Here is a 16,976-nt window from a genome sequence, read left to right as displayed (position 1 = left end):
TAAAAGCTGTAGAACAGCCATGGCAGTGAAACTGCAAGGAATAGTCTGAAAATAGCTGCTACAGTGAAACCGCTTTTAATATGTTAAGCATGCAGGTTCCCACGGCAACCGGAAAAACTGCTGTTTTCTGCAGGTGTTTCATTCACAGGTTCTTTCCTGTCACACAGGGTAAGAGATCTGCTCATAATATTACGACATGAAAGCAGTGCAAAGCGATCACATTATCTACGTAATCATCATAAACATGCAAGCATATGAAAATGATAAATATTTCACATATATAATATGTATAAACAATATAATATGTAATAAATCATTTTACATATGATTCCTGCTCGTACTTCAACATCCTTTCCCCAAATCAGATGAGGACGTATATACAAAATTCTCAATTTACAGAATTTGTTTAACCCAAGTTGGTGCCCCTGGGTTCACTGGTTGTTTTGGGTAGTAAATAAAAAGGCTATGTTTGTGTTGTAGACATGGTGACCCCTGGTTCTTCTCACCACCACTGTAAAGAAGAGTCCTGTATTCTAAATGATCTTATTTACATCTCAACGACTGAAGTAGTATATAAAATTTGGAAAAGTTGGTGGATTTCCCCTTTATTTCACTTTAAAGGAAACTAGGGCTCTACTAGATTTGAGACGCGCCCGAAGTCACTGGGGCCCCTAGAGGCGTAAAACCACTTGTGCCTCTCTGATTGGTCGGTGTTGCTTTAACGTGCAGCGCGCCACGCCACCTGACCCGCACGCGTGACCGACGGCGGCGCGAGCCTATAGCCGTCTCCCTGGCGACGGTGACGACCAATCAGAGCGGAGAGCCGAGGAGGGGTTTGTTGACGAGTGAAAACAGAGAGGAAGAAGAAAGAGAGAGGGCGAGTCAGCGCTGGAGATCTCCGCGTTTTCGCGTTTTGTTTTTGTTTTGTGCGCTTCGAAAAACGTCGTCAACCCGAATGATGACTTTTACGGCCCTCGGCGAGCAAAGATGCAATGGCGGTCGATAGTAGTGGGTCTTCTGGTGCTACGCTTGGCCCTCAACTGCGTCCTGTGGCTCGCCTTCGGACTGGGACCCAGCTGGGGCTTCAACTTCCCGATCCAGTTCAGCTTCAACTTGCCCAGAGCAGAGCCTGAGCCCGGGCATGGAGGCGCGGCGGCAGCGCGGCACCCCGGCTGGTCGCGGCGGCTGTACGAGCACGGAGAGAGGACCTGCTCCAAAATCAGCGCCAACACGCCGAAGAGGTCCTACCTCAGCTTCTTCAAGGAGGGCAGAGACGAGTACGATAGGAAGTACAGCTCCTTCCCAGACGCGCTCAAAGTCGAGATGAGGAGGATGGCCAAAGACATGTTCTACTTCGGATACGACAACTACATGAAATACGCCTTTCCAGAGGACGAACTCAACCCCATCGACTGCGAGGGCAGAGGACCAGACGTCCTCAACCCGTACGCTTCTAACTTTACTTCTCTTTAGCTTAGCTAACTGGACTTAGAGATGGGCGATATGGAAACCACATTCAAATATCGCGATACTTTAGGAACGTCTTCGCGATACATGATGTCACGGTATTTTGTTTTTGAGGCTTAGTAAGTTAATAAGAACAGAAAAAAGTAACCTAAGGTGACAAATAATGAAAAAAAGCTATTAAAATCAATGAATACAAATTTGTACTCATAGTTTTTGACAGTGTTTTTAAAACGATTTAATTGTTGATTATTAATTACTGTCTTTATTCAGCATCTCACTTACTGTGCTGCACAATATCCAAATAAACAGTAGTTTTTTTTTTTTTAAGGTAGTTCGGTCAGTGTTCTTAAAGGGAAAGTCCACTAATTTTTCCACATTTTTTGTCTTATTCAGTGGACGAGTTGTAAACAAAGACATTCAGAGTGGTTTAAATTGTGGAGACTCTTTACAGTGGTGGTGATAGGAACCAGGGGTGGTCATGACTACAACACCAATATAGCCTTTTTATTTACTTTCCAAAACCACCAGTGAACCTACACAAGTCTTCTGAGTTTTTATATGTAATGCTGATGATGGTTAAATAGTGGAAAATCTGAAAAAGAAAGTTTTCTTTGGGCACTGTTTTGCCTTACAGCACCTGCATGTATCCCTTTGCCCTGAATGGCCTAAAATAAATAGATTAACAAGACCATATCTGTGTCACAAAACTGTCAGAAAACAACATCTCAGACTTCAGGCCGCGTATTCATAACCATTCCATGTAATAACTTTCTGTGAGTCTAATATCACCCCTCAAACACTGTTATTCAGAGCCAGCTAACGTACCTCAGCTTCATTCGTCTGTAAATGATAGCTAGCTTCTGAAAATAAGTAACCATAAGTGACCCTTCAGTGTTGTTGTTTACGTGTCTACAAAGCCACAGTAACAGTGGGTTATAAGTGAGCTGATTCCTAAGTATGAGCTGATCATATTGTCTTGTGTAGACAGAATCCATACCACAGTTACTGCAGTGAAGTAATGAATCAAGCAGAAATATCTCATAGAACTTCCTTGGACCTTCTTAGTACATCCCACATCTATCAGTCAGCAAATGAACTGAAGTTTGGCTCTATTTCTCTCTTTTTTTGTCTAAAATAAAATAATAAACATCCAAAGTGAGAAGCCTGACCAATCACAAAGCGGTACAAGAGCTGAACCGACCCAAAAAAAAGGAGAATTAGCAGCTAGGGATGCACCAGTATGGAAACTGAGCCGATGGCAATATCCGATATGTGTCCTGAAACCTCATATCTGCTGATGGTGATACATAAATCTTTTTATAAAATGTTGGAATTGGGACCTGAATTAGAATTTCCCAGAAATGTAACGTTTATTTAGGGTTACAAATGCAGTAAAGTGAAGAACATGCAGATATTTTAGCATAATAACCCAGTGTTGCGTAAACATTCTGCTCTTCCAGAGCACAATAAATACACCAAATATCAGTCAAATGTAAACATTTGTGATTTTTTTTTTTTTTTCTAAGAGAATATCTGCTGACATCAATATGATTCTAATATCACTATGCATCCATGTTTTTTCTCCAGGTATCAACATGGACTTTTGTTTCTAGCAGTATCTGAGCTCAGGAGCAGCTTTCTCTCTAACCTATTTGTAACTAGCAAAGATACTTTCTGTAGATGGACAAAGCACTTTTTGTAAGTCGCTCTGGATAAGAGCGTCTGCTAAATGCTGTAAATGTAAAACTAAAGGTTAATGACATTCATTTAGTATTATCATTAAAAAACACTCAGGAAAGTACTAGAGATTGAAAAGTACCACTTTTTCTTTTCTGATACCAGTAATGAAACCTTAAATTCGGACTGACACCATTACTGTTCCATTATTTTTTTTGTTTAAAAGCTACTAAGCATCTAAAAGTAGGCTATCGTACTCAAACTGCTCAAACACTAAGAGTTACACAGGATTGGATCACATTCATTCTTTTTTTCCTTCCGATATCCAGTATTAGTATTTCCTGCTGACATCGGCCTGATACTGAGACCTCAGAACAGCCTAAATTGTGGATTAATGCACTTGAAAAGCTGAACATGTTGCTATGGGTCGTCTCAATGAAGCAGGGTTTTAGTGCCAGACTTAGGAATATGTCAGTTTTGTAGTTACAAAAGAAGAGAAAAGCAAGTCTGAGGGAGGTGGTTGTCACCTCATCTGTTTGAATATCCACTCATGTCTAATCCTTTCATTCCAGGTCAAACATCAACATCAACGACGTGCTTGGAAACTACTCCCTGACGCTTATTGACACTCTTGATACTCTTTTGGTAAGCTGCACATATGAAGTAACGTGACATATTAGTCCCAGAGGTCTGCAGTTACTTGTTTTAAAGGTCAATTCCACCAATCGTCTCATAATTTCTGCACATCTTAGTTGTTAACGTGTAACCAAAGTCATCCACAGTGGTTTGATGTCTCCACTGCAGAGGAGCTTGGAGTCAGAATTGTTCAAAGTGGTTGTGATGAGTTTAAATGCCTTTGAGATTTTAAGAAATGGTTATGAATGATGCCTGATGTCTGAGACAGAGTTTTTTGATAGTTTTGAGAGAAGATTTTGGCCTAAAACCTACTTTTTCCATTTATGGTGGAGATGTACATGCAGGGCATTTTAAGGCAAAGTAGTACCAAAAGAAAGTTTTGGGTTTTCACTAGTTTACCATCATTGGGGCAGTCATGGGCTGGAGGTTAGGGAACCAGCTTTGATCCCCTGAGCTGACAGGACAAGACTGAAGTGCCCTTGAGCAAGGCACCTAACCCCCAGCTGCTCCTCGGGCGCTCTGGATAGGGCTGCCCTCCTCCCTGGGCAAGTGTGCTCACTGCCCCTGTGTGTGTGCATTCACTAGTGTGTATGTGGGTGTTTCACTGCACAGATGGGTTAAATCTGGAGGTGAATTTCCCTGTTGTGGGATTAATACAGGATAACTTCTTATTAGTAACTTATGAACATTATGTTTAAAAACTCGGACAGGTCTTGCAGGTTCACTAGTCATTTTGGATAGTAAATAAAATGGCTGCCTTTGTGTTGTAGACATTATGACCCCTGGTTCCTATCACCGCCACTGTAAAGAAATAGCTCAGTAATAAGTGAACCATTTCACGTTGAAACACTGAATGACTTTGTTTACATCTCAACCATTAAATCTGGTGGTATTCTCGTTTGAATCATAGGGTGTTGATGGACCTATATTACAAACTGAGTTCATCTCAGTGCAGAATTTCAGTTCAGTTGTGAAGTCATATTACACATCCACTGTTGTTTTGGTGTTTGGGAGTAATTGTGGCGAGTAATTAAAGTTTACTGTGCTGCAAAATTGGAACTGCAAAACAGTTTAGTTATATGTGTCTTAACCTGTACTTATGAAGTCATTTCTTCAAGACACTATGAGCCAGTGTGTTTCACAGGCGCAATAATACGGGAAGAATGACTCTTGATAGTTCCATCCAAGTGTGAGCCATGAAACATTAAAAGAGTTATGCATGAAGTTGTATATTACTGCACTTACTGGCAGGATGTGATGCAGTCAGGTGAAACTGAAGATGAACTTATGTATTGGTTTTTCTGCAGGTGCTTGGAAATGTGTCAGAGTTTCATCGGGCTGTTAAGCTGGTGATTGACACCGTCTCCTTTGACAAGGATTCGACCGTACAAGTGTTTGAGGCCAACATCAGGTGCAGCATTCTTTAAAATCTTTAGAAACTCTTTGTGGATCACTTCGTGGATGTTCTTTGCTTTTTTTACAGTCTGCTGTGCTTCAGGCAGTTCCCAGATTTAAAGGGTACATATCATGGGAAGCCAAATTTTCCTCTGTTTTTAGGGAAAAAGAGTTTGATGTAGTATAAACACTGTTAAAATTTCAAAGGATACCATTCATTCCCCGTTCCTAGGCTGCATGAATAGCAATTCATAATATTTGTGATGTCATGAAAAACAAAATCATTTACACACATGCCTACTTCAGTGTAGCTCTGCCCTTTCAAGCTGAAGTTATAAGGGGTGTTTCATCTCCTTTTGAGTGAGACACAATACAGGGCAACTAATCAGAACAGAACTCATTTCCATATATCAGACTTAAAGGCACAGTAACAAAAACAGCCATTCTAATTTTCATTCTAAGAGATCAAAAAATGGGCATGTAAAAATGATTTAAGACTATTTTTGGTACGTAAAACCTCACAGGTGGACCTAATGAGTAAAAAATAAAATGCAATAAAATGTGAGACATGGGCCCTTCAAGCTTGAATAGCAGAAATCAGGTTTCTGGCACTTCTAGAAAATGCCTGAGGCTCCTTCAGGTATGCAGCAAAGCAGAATAAACCTTGTCCAAAAGTCTTTAGACACCCATCCAGCATTTCTTCGGAAATCAAGGGAATTAATAGGGAAGTTGTTCCTCCTTTGCTGCAGTAACAGTCTCAACTCTTCTGGGAAGGCTTTACACTAGATGCTGAAACATTGCTGTAAGGATTTGATTGGATTCAGCCACATGAGCATTAGTGAGGTCAGGTCCTAATGTTAGATGATCAGTTGTTCCGGATCACAAATGTGACTCCAGCACATCCCAAAGGTATTGGATGGAGCTCCATCACTCTAAAGAATGCTCCACAGCCCAATGTTAAGGGGCTTTAGACCCCTCTAGTTGACAGGTGTAATTTATAACACAGGGCAAAACTGGTTTGTGGTCTCCTTTTTGTTTTTAAACCTGCTCCTGAGGAAAACTTAGACTAGTTCCATCATAGACGGTTGCTGTGAGACGCTTGCATATTTGAATCAGAATCAGAACTTATAAGGAATGTGATTTGGCAGTTGCTCGCATTAAAACAGGCACTGCAACAAGGAAAAATTGCATGTGTTTTGTAAGTACTGGTCTAAATCTTCCAGCAAATCCTGATTGTGGCTTTTTATGAAGTGATAAATGAATTGTGGCCAGCTTTGAAGACTGTTAACTTGAATTCTTTTCTCCTGCTCCCTGTAGAATCCTCGGCAGTCTGATCTCTGCACATATTCTTCTGACTGATCCTCGGCACCCCTTTGGAGACATAGAGCTGGAAGATTATGATAATGAGCTGCTGCATCTGGCTCATGACCTGGCAGTCCGGCTGCTGCCTGCCTTTGAGAACACCGGCACCGGCATCCCGTACCCCAGGGTCAGTCCCCGTTTAAATACATGCGTCTCATATTGCACATACGTTATTGTATTGTGAAGTTGTCAGGGGAGAGCTGTGCACATAGGTGATGATGTATGCATGGGCAGAGCCTTGGTCTTCTTTACACAAGGGATGCACGATATATCAGAATCATATCAGTATTAGCAGATATTTTTTTTCATATTTGTGTTGATGACATTCCTTATCTGTACTTTATTTCTCTCCTCTCTTTATTCTGATTATTGCTACAGTGTGCTGACTACATCATTTATCAGTGTGTACTATATATTCAGTATATCCTGATGAGAGTAATGTCATATAGGTATTTAGTAGCCATGATTTTTGTCTGATGTTTCTTCTTTTGCTTGAGTTGAGCTGTTGTTTATTAGGTTTATCTTATTACAATCTAAGCAAATGTTCTACTTACTTGTTTTTTCACTTTTAAATGGTGAAATAACTTCTTTATATCTTTGTTTACAGGTGAATCTGAAGAGTGGCGTGCCTCCTGACAGCATTAATGAGACCTGTACAGCAGGGGCTGGCTCTCTGCTGGTGGAATTCGGCATCCTCAGCCGTCTGATTGGTGACTCTACGTTTGAATGGGTGGCCAGGAGGGCTGTCCGAGCTCTCTGGAACCTAAGGAGCAATGAGACAGGGCTGCTAGGTAAAGCACCCTTCCCTTTCTCTCTTAACATTGCAGATGGTTATGTTTTGAGCTTCCTTCTAATGCAGATATGCCTGATCGCTGTATATAACATTATGACCACCTCATTGTTTCTACGCTCATTGTCCATTTTATCAGCTCCACTTACTATATAGGTGCACTTTGTAGTTCTACAGTTACAGACTGTAGTCCATCTGTTTCTCTGCATACTTTTTTAGCCCCCTTTTACGCTGTTCTTCAGCGGTCACAGGACGCTGCCCACAGGATGCTGTTGGCTGGGTATTTTTGGTTGGTGGACTATTCTCAGTCCAGCAGTGACACTGAGGCGGTTAAAAACTCTAGCAGCACTGCTGTGTCTGATCCACTCAGTGCACCGATCACCAGCACAACACACACTAACACACCACCACCATGTCAGTGTTACTGCAGTGCTGAGAATGATCCACCACCCAAATAGTACCTGCTCTGTGAGGGTCCATGGGGGTCCTGACCACTGAAGAACAGGGTAAAAGGGGGCTAACAAAGTATGCAGAGAAACAGATGGACTACAGTCTGTGCAATGAGCGTAGAAACAAGGAGGTGGTCATAATGTTATGCCTGATCAGTGTATGTAATCTTTTTAACATATTGCAGTGCATTCAATGTATGATTTTAAATATGTTTACAAGATATTGCAGTATTACATTTTCTTCTGAACATGCCTGCATTTCAGGGAATGTGGTGAACATCCAGACGGGTCAGTGGGTGGGGAAGCAGAGCGGTCTGGGCGCTGGTATGGACTCTTTCTACGAGTACCTGCTGAAGTCCTACATCCTTTTTGGAGAGAAAGAGGACTACAGGATGTTTAAGGCTGCTTACGAGAGCATCCAGAGCCACCTGAGGAGAGGGTACGTGATTGCTTGTGTTAGGGGGTTTATTAGTCGATTAGTCATCATTACCATTTAAAAAACAAAAAGTGGGTGATTCAGAAGTCAGTGAAACATATACTGTTAGTGGCTTGCTAATGGGCTCGGCTGGCAGATGCTGCAGTTTAAGGTGTAAGATATGCACTGCAAAAGAGTTTTTTTTTATTTTTTATGGACTACATTTAGTTTCAGCCTCAGGTACTGTTCCTACAAAAGTACACAGTCTGAACTGCAGGCTAAAATCACCACAACTCTCAGAATCTCGCCTCGCACTGAGAACTGAAACTGGCTCTGGCTGTCCATGCTTCCGTCAACTGGCTACATCAGTCTTGACTGTAGCAAGCAGGTGTTTAGACAAACCTTCCAGAGCGAGATACAGTTGCTGAGCCAGAGAACATTCGCGCAGTCCTGTTTTAAGAAGTTATTCTTACACTTTGTTTGAAACCATAGGTAGGTAGGTGGGTAGCAAGTTTGCCATGCATTTGCTGACCACTACTCCACTTTATCAGATTTATAACATCACTGTAGTGTTGTGTTTTGCACGCCAGTGGATTAGCCCTTTTCTGTCAGAGTCGGCGAATCTTGAAAACCCACCCAGTCTGGCTTATGAGTCTGTATAACAGCTCAATTTTACACAGTATGCAGTAAAAATTGATTATTGATGGTTTAGTATTTCCACACTAATAAACTACAGTGCCCGCCACAAATATGGGCACACCTGGTAAACGTAAGTCAAAAGTAAATCTTATCATGAAATTAATATTTTTCTCAAATGTATGTGTGCCACAAGTGTTGGCACCGTTTCGTTTAATACTTTGTACAGCCTCCCTATTCAAAGACAATAGCACTTTTATAATGCTTAATGAGACCAGCGAACACATGGAAAAGGTCTTTGGTGTATTCTCTAGTCTTTCTCTTAGTGATGGAAGACTACTGAATTTGGCCTGTGTCTCACCTCATATTTATCCCCCAGTAAAACAGGAAATCATGGATGACCATTGAAGTGTTCCTACACTCAAGCGAACTTTAAAACATAAAACATGAAAGGGAGGTTTAGATTTTATTCAGAAATATCTAGGGGTGCCAACAGTTGAGCCCTTGCACTGAAAAACAGTATATGTGACTTTTTGTAAAAATCATATAAGATTCTATGGCATTGTTTGATGTCTTTTAAAATAAAGTGGTCACTAAACAGATAAATAAAGCATAATTTGGTTTTTTAATGTGAAAAGTGGTACAAAATGACAACATAACAGATAATGCAATTATATCTGGGTGGAATTATTAATATTTGGTTTTTCATTGGAGGGACTTAGTTATGGCACACAGCATACATAGACTTTTGTTAATATGTTGACTGAAAGATCAAAAGAATGAGCAATAAAGTTTTACAGCCTGTTTTGCTCATGTTTACCAGGGGTGTCAATATTTGTAGAGGGCAAATATTGTACTTTGGGCTTTATGTTAGCACAAAAGCTGGTCTCTGGTCGCTCCTCCAGCCTGTTCACTGCTGTTTTACCCCTGCTGTATTTCAAGCACTGTCCTCATGTAGTCAATTGTTGACCAAAGCACCACCTAGTGGATTTATTATTCAACTAGTCGACTAGTCTGTACAGCCTCTGGCTTGTGTGAATCTATGCAGACGTGTTGTATGGTGGCAGTAGAGAGCCTAAGAAAGTAGGTGTGTAGCTGTGTGTACCTGTTTGTGTTTTGACTGTATGTGTCTTTATATGTCTTCTACAGGAGAGAGGCTTGTAATGAAGGAGAAGGGGACCCTCCCCTCTATGTAAATGTCAACATGTTTAATGGACAGATCATGAACACTTGGATTGATTCTCTTCAGGCATTCTTTCCTGGCCTGCAGGTATGTCATCCTGTCTGTCTGTATAGTACAGTGTCCAGCCTGCGGTCTATCCCTGGAACCCGACTAAAGAGTCAGGAGACTGCTTTTAGTTATTGAGCCCTTCCCTTCCAGGTCGTTTGAGATCAGTTGATACACTCAGCATTTTTAAAAAGAAAATCAGTACTTTTTTGTTTATTAGTGCTTTTAACTAGGATTTGCTCTTTTTTTAGCTTTTTAACTAGGATCTATTGTTATTTGTATAGCCCTCATGCTAAATGGATCCAAAGGTGTGTTTTTTTTTTTTTTTTTTTTTGTAATCATTCATAGATTATTGTTTCAGTGGAGTAAAAAAAAATCAAGGATGCAGTCTTTTTATTATCATATATTATTATGTTTTTAGAATTTATTAAGTGCATATGTAAATCCAATATTATTCTTTTTTTGTTATTTTTATTTTTATGGCTTTGCTTTTTATATTTATGTTAATTGTTATTCCTGTTTTGGATTGTTTGCACTACAAAGCACTTTGCAAGCTTGTTTTGAAAAGTACTGTATAAATATAGTTTATTATTTGTTTCATTATTATTATTATTAGTAGTAGTAGTAGTAGTAGTAGTAGTAGTAGTGTTATTATTATCATTATTATTATTATTATTATCATCATCATCATCATCCACTGACACTAGTTAGATTACATCAATAGCCAATTCAGTAGTAGTTTCCTGTTCTGCACACAACAAACAAATGAGTCAGTTAAGGTGATTTCTTTTGTGCTTGCAATGCAAATCTTTGTGGTCACTGCCACGAACGTCTGTTTCGTTTCTAACAAGCGCTTTTACAGTCATTTACAGACACCTGCTGTTGCGCTGTTCTCATCAGAGCTGTGGTTCTGTCTTTTTTGCTTTGGTGACCTTTTCAAGTTGTTCTGCTCTCCTGTTCTCAGGTTTTAAATGGAGATGTGGAGAACGCTATTTGCCTGCATGCCTTCTACTATGCAATCTGGAGGCGCTTTGGGGCGCTGCCAGAAAGGTACAACTGGCAGCTGCAGGCCCCCGACGTGCTCTTTTACCCTTTAAGACCTGAGCTGGTGGAATCCACATACCTGCTCTATCAGGTACACATACTTTCTCTCACTGTCTCTTTGCTGGTCTGTCTTACAGTCTGTTAAATGTGTTCATTTTACTCTTTACTTTTTTTCTTAGGCCACCAAGAATCCCTTCTATCTACATGTTGGCATGGATATCCTTCAGAGCCTTGAAAAGAATACCAAAGTCAAGTAGGGATTTACTTAAAGGGGTTTCAGGATGTCCTGGAATCCAGTTATCTTAATGATCCAGATGTCTTTTGTATGTTTACACATGAATGTTGATTGCAGATGTGGCTATGCCACCCTCCATCATGTGGTGGACAAGTCCAAAGAGGACCGCATGGAGAGTTTCTTCCTCAGTGAGACCTGCAAATACCTTTACCTGGTATGTGCTGCTCTCCACTGCTATATTCTTATTTTTGTGTAACTTCATCTTTGCCTCAAAGGAAGATCCTTGTTCGCAATATGATATAGTTTCATTGTTACAAGCTGTGTCTGTTGGAAACAATTCTCAGTTATCTGACAATTTCTGATTAAACGTCAGCAGTGTTCAAATTACAGCTGAACCAAATGGTATTTAAATGCACTGTGTACACACACCATAATCACAATATTTGGTTGAATATCAAGGTATGAACAAAGGTGCAGTTGATGCGGTATTTTATGCTTTAAGTATAGACACCAGATGCTGCTATGTGTCTCAGAAATGCAGGTCCAGAGCAGTGAGAGACTGAACCATTTTTACAGGTGGTCACAATGAGTCTGTACAGTCAGTAAATGTGTTTTTTTGTTTATACACTTCTGTTATTGGCCAGCAGTGTTGATACCCTGAAACTAGGGATGCACCAAACATGATTTTTAAAAAATTTTTTCCCTTTGATTTTTAACCCTTAGCTCACACTGAATGGGCTAAATGTACACACAAAACTCACTTGTACTTTGTAGTACTTTCCGCTAAAAACCACAACATAAATAACATTTATTTGCTCTTGAATGAGACAAACTGCTAATTTAAATTTGTAAATGGAAAAAACAGTTGCAGTTGCTTTGAAGTACAAGAAGATACGCTTAAATATGCTATGAGAATTCAGTGTAGATGTAGCAGCAACAGCATTCAAATACAGCATGTGTGCAGTGTCCTGCCTCACACTGTTTACATCATAAAACTGACACAGATCTGCCTAAATACAAATAATAAATTGGCCGGTTGTGTGTTTGGAGCAAAAATCTGTCATCTCCAAAAACCATACCATCAGAAAGGTAGTGAGTCAGGACTCTTTAGTGTTGTGTGTCTCTCTGACTGTTTATTAGCATGTTTTGGCTTCTGTTTTCTGCAGCTCTTTGATGAAGACAACCCACTACATCAATCTGGGAGTAGGTACATTTTTACCACGGAGGGCCACGTGGTGCCTATAGACCCACGCTTTAGGGAGAAAACCTGGGAGGAGCAGTTCCCATATGAGGAGCCCACCAAGGAGCCTCCAGCCAACATCAGCAATGTAAGAGCACAAATTCAAAAGAACAACAACAAAAAAAGCATAGTGTGCCGATATATTCTTTATATAGATGATTGCTTGTGAAATAGTGGGTAAACCTACAGTGCGTTTCAGCGCATACATTAGTACTATTACAGTGTAATTACAAGTTTTGGAATGCCTGCAAAAAAGACTCTAAAATGTTGCTGTAGATCTAAAAACAAACATTTTGATTAAGAAAAGGGAAGCAAATTTTGCAATTTTGAAAATCCAGTATAACATGTAGATATGTCTCTTATAGTGTGAACGCATCCCTGAGGAGCGACGCTATGCTCTACCTCTGAAGAGCATGTACATGAGACAGATTGACCACATGGTGGGCCTTTCCTGACCTCAGCGCTGCCTCCTGTAGGCTCAGATGCCTCAACACTAAACCCCCTGGAGGGACTCAGCAGCATGGATCTCCAAACTGAGAATTTTTTTTTTATGTTTCTTTTTTTTGTTATTGTTTATTTTGCACAAGGAGCTGTGTCCTTCAGTGAACCTCGCATTTAGGACACATTTAACAAAGCACTGGTGTCGGCTCTTTCCGGGGGTGATGGGTTGGTCTGGTTGTTTGGCGTTGCTGCATTCGGGGCCGGTTTGTATTACAGGGAGAACGTTCAGTGGAGGAGGTGCAAATGCTAGTGATGCTAGCGGTGAATGAATAGATGATACCACTGAGCCCTGTAGGTTTCATTCACTCTGTCACTTTAACATCCCTTTGAAGGGGAATTCCACCGATGTTTCAGAATTTCTGCATAACTCAGTTACTGAGACGTAAACAAAGTCATTCAGAGTGGTTTGACGAGAATCTGTTTGTTGTTGAGGAACTTAGCGGTCAGAATTGTTCACAGTGGTGGTGATGGGAAGCAGAAGCAGCAAATGCCTCTTAAAGCTTTCGCATGTAAAGGTGTTGTTCTATAGAGTGCACATTGCATCAAAACACTGCATTGCAGAGAAACTTGCCTTCCTGTGAGAAAGCTTTTACTGGCATTAAACGCTTTAGACGGCTGGTTCCCGTCACCACCACTGCGAACGAGTGTGACGTGCTAAGTGTTTTTCCATATTATTGGTATGAAATCTTTAATTCTGTTTATACTTTAATAATGTTTCAGTGCCGTTTTCGGAATTCATAAAAGGGCTGTGTATAAATGTATTGAGATGGCATGTATTGCTCCATCTTAAGGAACTAGTTTTAGCCTGAGCTTCCTCTTCAAGTTTGTACCGTCTGCCTTCCAGGAATATGGACTTTTTGCGGTGAATCAAACTGTTTACAGTACATTCATTCTCTTGGCAATACCTTCTCTTTAAATGTTAGCGTTCATTTTTTATCTTATGTCATAGTGCCGTGCCCAGTACAGACGAGATTCCAACATGCTTTCTCCTCCCTGCAGTCGAGTAAGAGTGCAGCTTTAATCATAGCACTTCTCATTGCCTTGTTTCTTGTTTTTGTCGCTGTTGTCGGAAGAAAACCTCGTATCTCCAAAATTGTAATTTTACAGAAGAAGGAAAAAACCTACTTTACTTTCAATGTAAGTCAATGGAACCAGACTTTTTTTCCAAGTCATTTTTGGCTGTTTCTTTTGGTCCATTCATCATGAAATTTATACACAATGTAAAGGAAAACAGGCATTTTCAAATTGTCAAAATCTGAAAAATGACAAAAATGGAGATACAAGGTTTTGTCCCAGAAGCAGCGATTTGACAGTCTAAGAAGATTATAGAGGCGTAGACATCTACAATGATGCAAGTGGCATCGTATTAAAGTGTTTCATTTTTAGGTGCTCTTATTAAAGGGGAATTCCACCAATTTTTCAAAATTTCAAGATTCTAGAGGCGTAGACATCTAAAATGATGCAGGTGGCATCGTATTAAAGTGTTTCATTTTTAGGTGCTCTTATTAAAGGGGAATTCCACCAATTTTTCAAAATTTCAAAATGCAGTTAAAATGTATGTAAAAATGTAAGTTGCTGAGATGTAAACAGTCATTCAGAGTGATTTGATATGAAATGGTTCATTGTAGAGAGACTTACTGACTCAGATCTCTTTACAGTGGTGCTGATAGGAACCAGAGGTTCAATGTATACAGCGCAGATATACTCATAATGTAAATGTTGGTAATGGTAAATTTGATAAATCTGAAAAAATGTTTTCTTTGAGAACTATTTTGCATTAGAACTGCCTGCATGTACCTCTGCACCATGATTGGATTTAAAAATAGATTTTAGGCCAAAACCTTGTCTCAAACCTATCACAAAACAATGCCTCTACACCAGACACCACATTTTTAACCATTTCATGTCATAACTTTATATGATTTAGCTTTTAGAGGCGTTAAACTCTTCAGATGTCTGGTTCTCATCACCACCACTACGAACAATTCTGACACGATAAGTTTCTCTAGAATGGAGCATTTCACACCAAACCACTCTGAATGACTTTTTATTCATCTTAATGATTGAGTTATGCTGAAATTTAGAAAAATCAGTGGAATTCCCCTTTAATGGTTGTGGAGTCGCTGCATTCGAGGGGCCATGTAGGCTTTAAATACTCTAATTACTTTTTATTTTTTTAATTTAAAGTCTGTGCCTTATACATCTACAGGTTTCTGGATAGTCCTCAGGATCAACTACACAAGGTTTTTTAAACATGGAAACTGTGTGTACTGACCACCAAGTTCTTGTTAAGTCTGTGAGGTTCATACTGATGTGTGATCTGTGAACAAAGCCATAAAAAGGGATCGTAGTATTCATAAGGGGCTGTCGATCAAAATTAGTGTAGAGGATTCCACCTCTCTAGATTGTCCTTTGTCTTGGATATACAGTAAGTTGTCTGCCGTTGGGGGTAGTATTTATCCGTGATTGTGGAATTTGGGTAGTTGATTCTTACTTGTTGATTTCATTGTAATGATTCCAGGGCTGTCATTTAAAAACAGTGTGAAGGATTATACTTGCGAGGTTGCAAGTCTGATTGATTAAACATGCTTTTTTTTGCTTGCACATTTGAGCGTTTCTTGAAATTGTTGTGTAACCTTGACTTCTGTTAAAGGAGAGGTTTGACTGAAAATTATATTGGCATGTTTTCCACTTACTCAGATGCTGTTAATCAGCCAAACCATGTTTGATATCCAAATTTTGCTTCTTTTGTTTAGCATTGGTGCTGTGAGGCTAATATTAGCAAACGAACACTAGAAGTCAGTCGTCACCCAAACCTTTTCATAAATTCATCCCCAAAACGGCATCCAAATCTTAAATAAGGTCATGCAGAATTGTCAGTGTGATTTAGGACACAGCATGACAGCATTTAGCTACACAGTGAAGTTTTGTTTATTTTTATAGTTCACAGCAGGATTAGACTAATATAAAACATGCTCTGGCTAATCAGGCCACTAACCCAGTGAATCTTGTGGCGAGAATTGTACATTTCCAGCCACAATAGTAGAAAAATGTTTATTATATGGATCATACATTAACAAGCATGCATTAATACCAAAAAACACTCGGGTGTTGCTTTGAAAAACAAAATACTTAGTAAAAACTTTAATGTGTTGCTGGTGTGCAACCCAGTAACACCAGCTTATTTGTGGTGACCGTGGTTATGCCGTTAGCCATTGCATTGGTGACAGTTTGCACATTCTGACAAAATCTGATTTGGTGCAGTTAGTTTCATGTCCAACCAAACAGGTTTGTTAGAAGGGAAAAAGGAGTACAAACAAAATCCAAGGCAAGTGGCTACTCTGGACAGAGGCTCTGCATTTTTAGGTGCCAAAATGTGAAATGTTGTGGCCAAGGGTACCAGGTAGTGTCTACCCCTAATCCACAGTGTTATATTGTGTCATAAACCACATTGAAAAGTTTGTGTGACCTTAATAAAAAAAAAAAACCTGAATGCAGGTTGAGCAGGTTGAGAGACGTTTTGGTGACACATTTATGGAAAAGATTTCGGTGACTATTGACGTAGCAAGAAGCAAAATCTGGATGGCAAACAAGTCTTGGCAGATTGACTACATCTAGCAGAAGTGGAAAATTGTGGAAATGGTTTAGTTTTTCCATCCAGTAGACTTTTATTAATGGCAGCAGTTCTTCATTTAAAAACAGGACCAGGTACTTTTTCAGAATGAGACGTTTTCATTGAAGCGTCTTATTTGAATGAGTTCATATTAGCACATGCTCTTGATGGCTGCTAACCTGAAGTTGCATTATTGGGTTAAATACGGAACCAAACAATCTGCCTTAATTAGAATGGGAAGAAGTGTAATGTGATCCATTTCATGAACAGGTTCTGAACTTTGTTTGC

General features: G+C 39.8%; 1 protein-coding gene across 1 annotated transcript; it reads left to right on the top strand.

The window, feature by feature from the left end:
* The first annotated feature begins 864 nt into the window (after positions 1-864).
* Positions 865-16,584, top strand: edem1 (ER degradation enhancer, mannosidase alpha-like 1). Its single transcript, XM_036571335.1, has 12 exons — positions 865-1,445; positions 3,717-3,789; positions 5,088-5,191; positions 6,493-6,664; positions 7,145-7,328; positions 8,041-8,215; positions 9,977-10,097; positions 11,020-11,190; positions 11,279-11,352; positions 11,452-11,548; positions 12,501-12,662; positions 12,940-16,584. The coding sequence occupies exons 1-12, from the start codon at positions 988-990 to the stop codon at positions 13,027-13,029; spliced, it is 1,881 nt and encodes a 626-aa protein (XP_036427228.1). The 5' UTR covers positions 865-987; the 3' UTR covers positions 13,030-16,584.
* The last annotated feature ends 392 nt before the right edge of the window (positions 16,585-16,976 follow it).

This window comes from Colossoma macropomum, unplaced genomic scaffold (assembly GCF_904425465.1).
Source record: "Colossoma macropomum unplaced genomic scaffold, Colossoma_macropomum, whole genome shotgun sequence".
In the NCBI taxonomy this organism is placed as follows: Eukaryota; Metazoa; Chordata; class Actinopteri; order Characiformes; family Serrasalmidae; genus Colossoma; species Colossoma macropomum.
This window is presented reverse-complemented; position numbering and strand designations above follow the sequence as displayed.

Coding starts and splice junctions, on each gene's coding strand:
- edem1 (XM_036571335.1), top strand. CDS start 988: ATGCAATGGCGGTCGATAGTAGTGGGTCTTCTGGTGCTACGCTTGGCC. Junction 7,329..8,040: donor CAATGAGACAGGGCTGCTAG/GTAAAGCACCCT, acceptor CCTGCATTTCAG/GGAATGTGGTGAACATCCAG. Junction 11,353..11,451: donor GAAAAGAATACCAAAGTCAA/GTAGGGATTTAC, acceptor TGTTGATTGCAG/ATGTGGCTATGCCACCCTCC.